At 42.1% G+C, this 11,393-nt stretch overlaps 2 protein-coding genes across 3 annotated transcripts; both read right to left on the bottom strand.

The window, feature by feature from the left end:
* Positions 1 to 845: 845 nt before the first annotated feature.
* LOC123131172 (serine/threonine-protein kinase fray2) lies at positions 846 to 5,411 on the bottom strand. 2 transcript variants are annotated; one of them, XM_044550905.1, is made up of 11 exons: positions 4,986 to 5,411; positions 4,189 to 4,443; positions 3,974 to 4,098; positions 3,827 to 3,871; positions 3,637 to 3,718; positions 3,440 to 3,508; positions 3,194 to 3,364; positions 3,044 to 3,109; positions 2,088 to 2,321; positions 1,848 to 2,003; positions 846 to 1,318 (listed from the first exon to the last, which is right to left on the bottom strand). In XM_044550905.1, the coding sequence occupies exons 1-11, from the start codon at positions 5,196 to 5,198 to the stop codon at positions 986 to 988; spliced, it is 1,749 nt and encodes a 582-aa protein (XP_044406840.1). In that variant the 5' UTR covers positions 5,199 to 5,411; the 3' UTR covers positions 846 to 985. The 2 variants fall into 2 exon arrangements, with proteins under 2 accessions (XP_044406840.1, XP_044406841.1); XM_044550906.1 differs by lacking the exon at positions 846 to 1,318 and having other exon boundaries at positions 1,862 to 2,003; positions 2,088 to 2,161.
* A 3,554-nt stretch (positions 5,412 to 8,965) lies between these two features.
* Positions 8,966 to 10,605, bottom strand: LOC123131171 (uncharacterized). The gene is made up of 3 exons (XM_044550904.1): positions 10,208 to 10,605; positions 9,968 to 10,123; positions 8,966 to 9,438 (listed from the first exon to the last, which is right to left on the bottom strand). The coding sequence occupies exons 1-3, from the start codon at positions 10,484 to 10,486 to the stop codon at positions 9,106 to 9,108; spliced, it is 768 nt and encodes a 255-aa protein (XP_044406839.1). The 5' UTR covers positions 10,487 to 10,605; the 3' UTR covers positions 8,966 to 9,105.
* Positions 10,606 to 11,393: the final 788 nt, after the last annotated feature.

Raw genomic sequence — 11,393 nt, 5'->3', positions numbered from 1 at the left:
AGTAGAGGTGGAGCGAGGATTCCAATTTTGAGTATAGAGTTAAAAAAACAGTGCATCTTAATGGCTTGCAATATGATATTATTGTAGTAGCTGAAATGGCTGATTCGCCCGATACATTACAATACCTCACTGCTTATACGGAAGCAACCCTGGCTGGTCGACTGGAGATGGTTTTTTCCGTGTTGGGCCAGCTGATTCGGTAGTGAACTCTAAGGAAGAAAACAACGGAGAGTTAGATTTTTTTTTAGAAGAATAATGGAGAGTTAGATAATAGATGGGCAGGGCTGCTGGTCTAAAAGGAACCGATGTGCATATTATCACACCTAGCGTACAGTACATAAATGTTTTTTTTCACATGGTAGTACGTATCTCATTCATATAATAAAGGTCAAATTACAAGTCATGCATACACCACATGACAAATTAAAAAGAAGGGAGAGACTTGCGTGAGATCTCACGTTAGGTAAGATCAAGATCGAATTTTTTGGAAAAAAATCTACATTTTCAAAAAAGAAATTAGAAACACGTCAATGGTTGATGCTCAACTTCAAAAAGTCTCAGCTCCTAATTTGACTTACAATAATAGAAAAAAAACATAAAATTGTACGTGAATAGTGTCAAAGTATTATTAGGCCAAAGCTGCCATTATTCACACTCGAATTTGTGTTTTCTGAATCTCCAAATGTACATCGAGTTTTGAGCTGAGTACTCCCTCCTTTCATGTATATAGGGCCTAATACGTTTTTCGAGGCTAACTTTGACCACATGTTAGAATAATAATATATGACATGCAAGTTACACAAAGCACATCATCAAATTCGTAAGTGGAAGGAGCTATAATGATATAATTTTCGAATGATACATCTCATATATTATTAATCTTATCAAATAGTCAAAGGCCACCTCAAAAAATGTATTAGGCCCTATATATATGGAAGGAGGAAGTAAATACATTTACGCAGGCCAAATGGAAAGCAGTGACTAACTACTCCCCCACATCTTCAAGTACGCTGACGACACTGCGGTGGTCATCTTTGCAAAGAAATTCCAATGCAACACTCCGACCATTGGCAAGACGGTTTTCCGACTTGACGCGCGCTCGTACAGGGTTAGCTGTTCTCGGCCATGGATCAATCTTCAATGCTTCGAGAACAGTAGCATTGTGGATAATATGAAGCGCCAGCTCCAGTTGATCTTTCTCGCCGATGAATCCGCTTATATGCACCAAACTGAGATGTGAGTGCGGGCATGAAGGGAGACTCCTCAGCTCGCCGTCTTCTTGACGGTACCGCTTGTGTAGGAAATGGTCCGTTACCATCTATAAGCATGAAAACCGCTTTGTTAGTACCTCCATCAGGAATGACCAAACAAACTTGTACTTCCTCTGTAAACTTTTATAAGACCTTGGAAATAAAAGGTCTTATAAAAAGTTTACAGAGGGAGCAACATGTATACAAGAAATAAAATAAGCAATATAAACTTACAGGAGAGATAATCATATAAGATAACAAGAGACGCTAGATATAGACATATAAGCTACACGGGTGACATGTTATTTGCCGGAACAATTAATCAATCAGCTCTGTCCATGTTAGAGATCACGGATTCCTCATGATAGCTTAATACTACAGGAGGTTGCACAGACTAGTGTTGCGCAAATAATTCCATCATGTCTCACTTCATTTATTAAAACTAGGGGAATCATCCACCCAAACATTAGGGTGAAGTCCACTCTCTTTAGCTAAACTATGAGCAACGGTTTTTTTGCATCCCTTAGGATAACAATCATAAACAACTTCATGTCTACATACAAGTGAAGAACTGAAAGCTGAAAAAGACAGGCTTACATGCAATTCTAGTTTCTCCATGGAAGGGGCAGCCTCTAGGAGACAACCAAGGTCGAGGATATCAGTTGTCCCGCGTGCAGAGTCAGAAATAGTCCAGTTTAATATCAAATGATGCAGAGAACGAAATTTGGAAAGCCTGCTCACTGAATCAACCCCCTGCATACAACAAATATGAAACCAACATAAAATAAATATGAACATAACCAATGAAAATACAAGAACGGCAGGGGAAATGCAAACCTCAAGTTGTGTGCAACTTAATGAGAGCATCTCAAGACGTGGGAGAGTTGCTGGGAGTTCATTGAAGATGAATCCTAGAGCAGAATGGCAAGGTAATAACTCAATCGATAGTTTCCTTAGCTCCAAAGGTGCAGCAAACTCCATTGGTATCAATGAGCCTCTATAGTGGAGTGCTGGCACTCCACAATCTAACGTCATGTCTTGAAGTAGCGGGCAACTCAGAACAAGCAAAACCTTAAGGCGATTCAGGCAATGTGGAATCCTTAAACTGGTAAGCATCTTACAGTAGGTAATACGGAGGCACTCTAGATGATTGCCTTCAGACAGCAAACATTGAACATCTTCATTGGTAATACTAACATCTCGCAGGCAAAACGTTATGTGCATATGTGCGTTAGGTTTCCTGAAAACGTTATGATTGATAGTGGGGGATCTCTAGGATGTGTTAAAAATGTAGCCACATCTAAATTTTGAACTCTATTGTTTGAGAAGATACATGAGTGACTCTAATGTCGGCCTTTATCACGTAGTCATGCCATGTCCTCCCAACCCTACCTGATTTAATCATAAATTTATAAGCTTCCCGTTTGTCTTTCTAATTAGCAAAGTTTCAGAAAGAAGGTCATATCAATATGCTTAATCATGTTATGGGGAAACATAAAAATTAACATTTGGATAAAGAAACCAACATGAAATGCACATTTTGTTCGGCGATCATGATTACCGATGCCATAAGTAATACTCTTAACGTCCCATAATATAAGAACGTTTTTCAAGCTGTTAGCTTGAAAAACGTTCTTATATTATGGGACGGAGGGAGTATTAATTATTGTGGCTACCACCCTTACAAGACATGCCAAAAGGCCGCAATTAAAGATAAAATAGTTGCTTGATTTTACTACTCCAACAATAGGGCCATTTTCAGGAATGATCTATTACAAATTTAGAATTAGCACCTGCGAGATTTCTTCCTTTCTACCATCAGGCATTTTCTTTTGAGCAAGTAAATGTTCATCCTTTTCCTGTTAATAGTTAAGATCCCACATTAAAGAGTGAAGAAGATCAAGTGACCAATAAATAGCCATGCACCATTTAAACCAGTGTACCTTCAAAGCTTGATATCTAGCGCCAAGGCCAGGCAATCCCTCCAAAAGCTTTCGAACAATGTAATCATGGGAACGAGCTTGCTTGAAAAAGGATTGCTTGAGCAATTTTGTTGCAGTCGGCCTTTTTGAAGGCTCTTTTACCAAACACATAGCTACCATTTGCTTGAAGTGCTGTTATAAGAAACCATATGCATAAGTCCTCAGAAAAATAACACAGAGGTGATGGGTCGTCTCAAATATATTTACCCTTGAGAATTTCTTATCTCTTTCATAATCAAGACCGGGGGGAGCATTTTGAAGTGTCATAAGCAAGACCTAAGCAAAATAAGTGAAGTAAAATCTCAGAAATTTGAAGTTACTCCCTACCATACATCATAAGAAAAGGAGTGTGACCATGGGCAAGTTCAAGTGCAGTAATATGGTATCTGCTTGAGTATGTATACCTTCATGGGAGGGTACTTTGAGAAAGGAGCGTGACCATGGGCAAGTTCAAGTGCGGTAATTCCAAAGGACCATATGTCTGCCCTGCAATATATTTCATATTTGTTCAAAGCAGCTCCAGTTAACAAGCAGTTGTGAAGAAAAAAGGTACCCCACTAGTTAACTAGTGATCCAGTACAGTAAGTAGCCTACTTGAAATCATATCCATGTAGTTGCTCCATTACCTCTGGTGCCATCCTAATCATTAAAAGGGCCAACACATGAGCATGTGTCAAGAAAAGGTTATGTAGCAGAAATGAAAGCATATTTAATTGTTTATTGCTTTGTCAGAATGACTACCAGCAAGGAGTTCCCACGAAAGTGTTTCTAGCCCGCTGTCTGTCACCAGATTCAAAAAGGCAAGCAGAAACCCCAAAATCTCCAAGCTTAACTCCACCACGAGAATCAACTAGGATATTTCCCGCCTATGGTCAAAAGAAAGAGAAAGGAAATCAACGTAGCGCTCAGCACAGGGGAACAGCAGATCCTTCAGATATATATGAATGTGCATTTACCTTGACATCACGATGTATATGCCCATGATGATGAAGATATTCCAATCCTCTTAGAACTTCACGGAGCAGTGTTGCAATGACAGCTTCCTCGAAACCATCCGGATAGACTGATTTCATTATGTGAAGACAAGATCCTCCAGCCATGTACGGCATAACTACCCATAACGTTTGGTTATTTGCAAATGAACAGATCGCCTTAACAACATTAGGATGGTCTATAAGAATCATTGTCTGGGCTTCACGCATGATATTGTTCTGCATCAAGACAAGCACCGGTGTTGGTCATTCTCGAACTAAAATGTGGCATGAAGACGGACATGAATTGAATAGGAGACATGAAACTGCATGCAGACAATGCTGGAAGCCAATACAGCCAAGGAGCGTGTCGGATTCCCTCTGAATGACATATTTGCATCATTGAAATGGCTGGTATCATCCAGCCGGTTCAGATTCATATAATCATGTATACTCAACAGCTTAACATAAATCCAATGTCAGCTACCAAACTTCCTTATTCATAAATATGAATCCAGGCATATCATTGTTCTAAGCACATTATTGATATCTGCACTTACTAATTATCCGACAGGTTCATCGACGGCATGAGTATGACCGAAAAATCGATGCGTTCTATGACAGGCCGGGATCATCTACCTGAGTAATCTACTGCGAGATATAACAGACAAACATATGGCGCTACTATGATGCAACACCCGACGAACAAGACAGGAATTATGGGCGCGCGGGCCGGCGAAACAGAAGGCGGGTTCAGGCGACGGGCGGCAGTGGGTCATTACCAGGTTGCTGTTGGTGCGCTCGAAGTCGAGCACCTTGACGGCGACGGTCTCGCCGAGCGGCCTGCAGAGCGCGCGGTAGACGATGGCGCTGACGCCCTGCCCGATCTCCTCGTACAGCTCGTAGTCCTCGGCGCGGATCGGGTACTTGCGCCTCTCCCCTCCGCCGCCGAGGCCGCTCCCGCCCGCGGCATGCTTCGACCCCGACCCGACCATTGCCGGCCTATGCCGCCGCCACCGCGGCTCCCGAACGCGACGGCGCCCTTCCGACGCGCGCGACGAGCGAGCTAGGTTCGCGGAATCCGCGCGCGGGGCGGAGCTTGACGACGTAACCCTAGGATAGGACCGCAGCGGCTCCGCGCGATGGGGCGGGAGGATTGGGGGTGGTGGAGGCGGGAGAGGGGAGAGAGGTGAGGTGAGGAGGAGGAGAGGGGGGGCGGGGCGTGCGACGGGTCGCGCGTTGCGGAGAGGAGGGAATTGGGTTTGGGGTGGGGGGAGGCGGGAGGCGGGCGACGGAGGGAGCGCGCCACTCGACCGGGAGGGAGGGGTGGCGCTATACCTCGCCATGGGCAGCCCGGCCCAGATGACTCGACCCGACTCGGCCCCAAAAAGCCTGACCCGGCCTGACCCGACCATGCCACGGGCCGGTCTTGGGCCTAGATTTTAAGCCTGATGGCCAGGCTGGACCAGGCTTGGGCTCATCGTATTTGCAGTTTAAGGAAGAGCCCAACCCGACGGGATTTTCGACTTATGAGCTGGGCTTAGGCCTGATTTTTAGGCCCGGCGGCCAGGCTAGGCCAAGCTCGGGCCTAGGTTTTCTCCGTTGCGCTTTGGTAGGCCCGGCCTGAAGCTCGGCGAATGGCCAGGTATAGGTGGCGCGGTGCGTCTACGCAATCACGTGATGAGGCCAACAGGGCGGCACAGCACGGCCCGTTGAGGCCCGTATATAATCGGGTCGTGTCAGGTCAGGACGCGGGCCTTGCCTTGAGCCCATGCAGGAAAAAGTTCAAAACAAATTTTAAACTTATAGAAGAAAGCTAAATCAATCCTTGAATTTATAATCCCAATGGGTCCAAATCAACCCTTGAACTTGAACACGTTGCGATCCCAGTTTATTTCAAACATTGTGGGTGTTTAGCTGGTATTTGGTGACACGGCAAGGATCGCTGACGGGCTCGCTTGCATTAGGATGAAGCGGGCCGCCCGATAAGCGTGGTCGCTCGCATGCTCGCTCTGCACTGTTTTTTTTTGATTTATTCTCTTTTTGCTTTCTGTAATGATAATAATTCCTTTACATTTTCTTAATGTCAATAATTTTTTTAAACTACACGAACCCACTTGTCTTCTGTTAGGAGCGACAAAAAATACTAGCAGCACACAGCGAGCTTCAGAAGAGTCGAACTCGACAGTGGCCGCACCTAGCTAATCACCCCAGTGGCTGATGATGATAATATTTAGCGCATTGTGTAAAAGAAGACATAGTAGGTTTAGTATAATGAAAACCTTTTTTAATTTTGAAACATTTCTTAAAAAAACGTCAACAACTTCATAATTTCTAATATATTTTTTAACGCAAATAATTTACTAAATCCCCAAAAAAACAAAAAAAATGTGACACGGAACATTTGCCAAATACACGTTTTAAATTTACTTAATGACAATAAACCTTTTATAAAACTATATGAACATTTTGTTACATTGCTTAAACATTTTTTTAAAGGTTTCAGTTTCAAATTTTGTTCCTATTTTTTCAAAACTTCTCGTGTTTCAAATAGTGTTTGCCTTTTCAAAATTTATTTTGTTTTCAAAATTGACTATGTTTCAAATTGTGTTTTAAAAAGTATTCATAATTTTTGAAATTTACATTTTTTTAATGTACAAAATATTTTTTGAATCACATAAATAATTTCTTTACATTGTATTAACATTTTTTTAACTGTTACCTACATTATTTTAACTCGTGACATTTTATAGAGCTCACAAACATTTTTCTTACAGATTTGTTCCCATTTTACAAAAAAATAAGTGTTTGCACTTTAAAATTGTGTTCAGGTTTCAAAATTTGTTCCCATGTTTCCAAAAAATGTTTGCTTTTTCAAAATTGACTGTGTTTGTTAAAAAGTATTATTTTCAAAAAGAGTTCGCACTTTTAACCTTTTCAGAGACTTTGTTAACTTTTTCGATGTTTGTTTGCCCTTATAAAATTGTTTTCAAATATTGACGCTGTTGTGTATGGTTAAACTGTTCGGGCCTCTGATTGTAGCTCTAACAACCATTAGTTTTAGGCTAGCGTGAGCAGTTAACCTGTGTCAGGTTTCAAGCTCGATTCCTCCTAAGTGTCTCTTTTTCTGTATTTTTATATCGTGCGTTAAAGAAGAAGAAGAACTAGCTCCGCTCCTGATGGGCCAGTCCAGTCGCGTCCGCTGTCAAATATCCCGAGATTCAACCTGCCTCGTCCACTATTCCTGTTTGGGAACGCACTCAAGGTTTAAAATATATCGGGATCAAAGAGTTTGATGTGTTGATTTCAGGGGTGAAAAGTTTAGGGGGTTTGATTTAGCTTTGGTCTACAAATTAAAGGCTTATTTTGAACCTTTTCCGGCCCATGCATGACACATGTGCTAAACAGGTTGGCATCGTATGCCATCGGCCTGCGTGCTTTTGGGCTTCTTAAAAAAGAAATTGGTGTGTCAAGTCGGCACGCGTGCCAGACACGTGTACTTCTGGGCCAACCCGTGAAGCACGCCCTGTTTGGCCAGTTACAACTGACCAATTCAAGCATAGTCGTCATATACGCCCCATCATAATGACCGTCAATATAACAATTTTGAACCAAAATGACAGTTTAGTTTAGTTGCCATATGGCCCGGACTCGCTATTTTTTAAACGCGCTCTAAAACGACCCCACCAGACTCTGTATTTGAAGGTTGGGTCAGGTGATATGGTGCACCCACCATCCACCCAAATATTGGTGTCACGAACATTTCAGAACACATGTTTCCTTCCACCACCGCCCATGTTCTCGCACCCCTCCGTTTGATGCCATCCCTGCTGCTCGGACCACCATGATTTTGCCCCGGTCGTCTTCCCCGAGCCATTCCTGGTCCTCCCACGCTTCGCCGGAGGACCGCTGTGACAAGTAGAGGTGGAGCGAGGATTCCAATTTTGAGTATAGAGTTAAAAAAACAGTGCATCTTAATGGCTTGCAATATGATATTATTGTAGTAGCTGAAATGGCTGATTCGCCCGATACATTACAATACCTCACTGCTTATACGGAAGCAACCCTGGCTGGTCGACTGGAGATGGTTTTTTCCGTGTTGGGCCAGCTGATTCGGTAGTGAACTCTAAGGAAGAAAACAACGGAGAGTTAGATTTTTTTTTAGAAGAATAATGGAGAGTTAGATAATAGATGGGCAGGGCTGCTGGTCTAAAAGGAACCGATGTGCATATTATCACACCTAGCGTACAGTACATAAATGTTTTTTTTCACATGGTAGTACGTATCTCATTCATATAATAAAGGTCAAATTACAAGTCATGCATACACCACATGACAAATTAAAAAGAAGGGAGAGACTTGCGTGAGATCTCACGTTAGGTAAGATCAAGATCGAATTTTTTGGAAAAAAATCTACATTTTCAAAAAAGAAATTAGAAACACGTCAATGGTTGATGCTCAACTTCAAAAAGTCTCAGCTCCTAATTTGACTTACAATAATAGAAAAAAAACATAAAATTGTACGTGAATAGTGTCAAAGTATTATTAGGCCAAAGCTGCCATTATTCACACTCGAATTTGTGTTTTCTGAATCTCCAAATGTACATCGAGTTTTGAGCTGAGTACTCCCTCCTTTCATGTATATAGGGCCTAATACGTTTTTCGAGGCTAACTTTGACCACATGTTAGAATAATAATATATGACATGCAAGTTACACAAAGCACATCATCAAATTCGTAAGTGGAAGGAGCTATAATGATATAATTTTCGAATGATACATCTCATATATTATTAATCTTATCAAATAGTCAAAGGCCACCTCAAAAAATGTATTAGGCCCTATATATATGGAAGGAGGAAGTAAATACATTTACGCAGGCCAAATGGAAAGCAGTGACTAACTACTCCCCCACATCTTCAAGTACGCTGACGACACTGCGGTGGTCATCTTTGCAAAGAAATTCCAATGCAACACTCCGACCATTGGCAAGACGGTTTTCCGACTTGACGCGCGCTCGTACAGGGTTAGCTGTTCTCGGCCATGGATCAATCTTCAATGCTTCGAGAACAGTAGCATTGTGGATAATATGAAGCGCCAGCTCCAGTTGATCTTTCTCGCCGATGAATCCGCTTATATGCACCAAACTGAGATGTGAGTGCGGGCATGAAGGGAGACTCCTCAGCTCGCCGTCTTCTTGACGGTACCGCTTGTGTAGGAAATGGTCCGTTACCATCTATAAGCATGAAAACCGCTTTGTTAGTACCTCCATCAGGAATGACCAAACAAACTTGTACTTCCTCTGTAAACTTTTATAAGACCTTGGAAATAAAAGGTCTTATAAAAAGTTTACAGAGGGAGCAACATGTATACAAGAAATAAAATAAGCAATATAAACTTACAGGAGAGATAATCATATAAGATAACAAGAGACGCTAGATATAGACATATAAGCTACACGGGTGACATGTTATTTGCCGGAACAATTAATCAATCAGCTCTGTCCATGTTAGAGATCACGGATTCCTCATGATAGCTTAATACTACAGGAGGTTGCACAGACTAGTGTTGCGCAAATAATTCCATCATGTCTCACTTCATTTATTAAAACTAGGGGAATCATCCACCCAAACATTAGGGTGAAGTCCACTCTCTTTAGCTAAACTATGAGCAACGGTTTTTTTGCATCCCTTAGGATAACAATCATAAACAACTTCATGTCTACATACAAGTGAAGAACTGAAAGCTGAAAAAGACAGGCTTACATGCAATTCTAGTTTCTCCATGGAAGGGGCAGCCTCTAGGAGACAACCAAGGTCGAGGATATCAGTTGTCCCGCGTGCAGAGTCAGAAATAGTCCAGTTTAATATCAAATGATGCAGAGAACGAAATTTGGAAAGCCTGCTCACTGAATCAACCCCCTGCATACAACAAATATGAAACCAACATAAAATAAATATGAACATAACCAATGAAAATACAAGAACGGCAGGGGAAATGCAAACCTCAAGTTGTGTGCAACTTAATGAGAGCATCTCAAGACGTGGGAGAGTTGCTGGGAGTTCATTGAAGATGAATCCTAGAGCAGAATGGCAAGGTAATAACTCAATCGATAGTTTCCTTAGCTCCAAAGGTGCAGCAAACTCCATTGGTATCAATGAGCCTCTATAGTGGAGTGCTGGCACTCCACAATCTAACGTCATGTCTTGAAGTAGCGGGCAACTCAGAACAAGCAAAACCTTAAGGCGATTCAGGCAATGTGGAATCCTTAAACTGGTAAGCATCTTACAGTAGGTAATACGGAGGCACTCTAGATGATTGCCTTCAGACAGCAAACATTGAACATCTTCATTGGTAATACTAACATCTCGCAGGCAAAGCTTAGGGCCTCTTTGATTCACAGGATTATCAAAATGAAGGAATAAGAAAAATGCAGGAATAGGATGGCATGTCCCATAGTATCCTACAGGATTTGAAAGAATATTTGATAGCGCAGGAAAAACAAAGGAATTCTACAAAGAGGTTTGAGTGGATGGAAATTTTCCTCCAAAATATAGTATAAATGGATCCCATGGAAAAATTCCTAAGGATGCCAATCCTACGAATCAAACGAGCATCACAGGAAAAAATTCTAAGGGTTCAAATCCTCCAAAAATCCTATGTAATTCCTTTGAATCAAAGGAGCCCTTAGTGAGATTTTGAAACCCCCTGTAACCAGCAGGCGGATTTAAAGAAACAAACCAAAGCTCCAGACGGCGCAAGTTTGAGTCCTTTGTATCAAGAACCTGAAGAGGGAAATTATATGGCACTGTCGTGGGCCCATAATTCACTGCCCATGATTCAAGAATGAGACCCTTCGCCTTCGACGCAATAGCGTAGTTAACCAATCTATCGATATGACCCGCGTATCTATCACAGAGATCATGCCTGATTCTGATGTCCTCGGTCCCTACACCCTCGTGTTGCTGGAGAAGTGCACCAACACTCTTAATAAATTTGCGCCTGCTGAGTCTAATACCTCGAGGACCAGTCCAGGATCGTTCCTTGTCGGACTCCGACAAGACCGTGTGATGACTGAGATCAATGTAGGCGCGGCACAACCAAAGACGCCGCCACTGACTCGACAAGATGCTTGTCCTGGCAGCTTCCTTCAATGACAGTTTAGATGTGATGGAGCTCAAAATATCCTAC

Source organism: Triticum aestivum, chromosome 6A (genome assembly GCF_018294505.1).
Source record: "Triticum aestivum cultivar Chinese Spring chromosome 6A, IWGSC CS RefSeq v2.1, whole genome shotgun sequence".
NCBI classification, from domain to species: Eukaryota; Viridiplantae; Streptophyta; class Magnoliopsida; order Poales; family Poaceae; genus Triticum; species Triticum aestivum.
This window is presented reverse-complemented; position numbering and strand designations above follow the sequence as displayed.

Bases quoted from the DNA above. Each gene is read 5' to 3' on its own strand.
- LOC123131172 (XM_044550905.1), bottom strand. From the start codon at position 5,198: ATGGTCGGGTCGGGGTCGAAGCATGCCGCGGGCGGGAGCGGCCTCGGC. The intron at 4,444-4,985 runs GTAATGACCCAC...GTCTTGATGCAG, and splicing joins AGCGCACCAACAGCAACCTG to AACAATATCATGCGTGAAGC. The intron at 2,322-3,043 runs GTGCTAATTCTA...AATCGCCTTAAG, and splicing joins GAAAGGAAGAAATCTCGCAG to GTTTTGCTTGTTCTGAGTTG.
- LOC123131171 (XM_044550904.1), bottom strand. From the start codon at position 10,486: ATGCTTACCAGTTTAAGGATTCCACATTGCCTGAATCGCCTTAAGGTT. The intron at 10,124-10,207 runs GTTTGCATTTCC...TGTTGTATGCAG, and splicing joins TAAGTTGCACACAACTTGAG to GGGGTTGATTCAGTGAGCAG. The intron at 9,439-9,967 runs GTAAGCCTGTCT...TCATGCTTATAG, and splicing joins TGGAGAAACTAGAATTGCAT to ATGGTAACGGACCATTTCCT.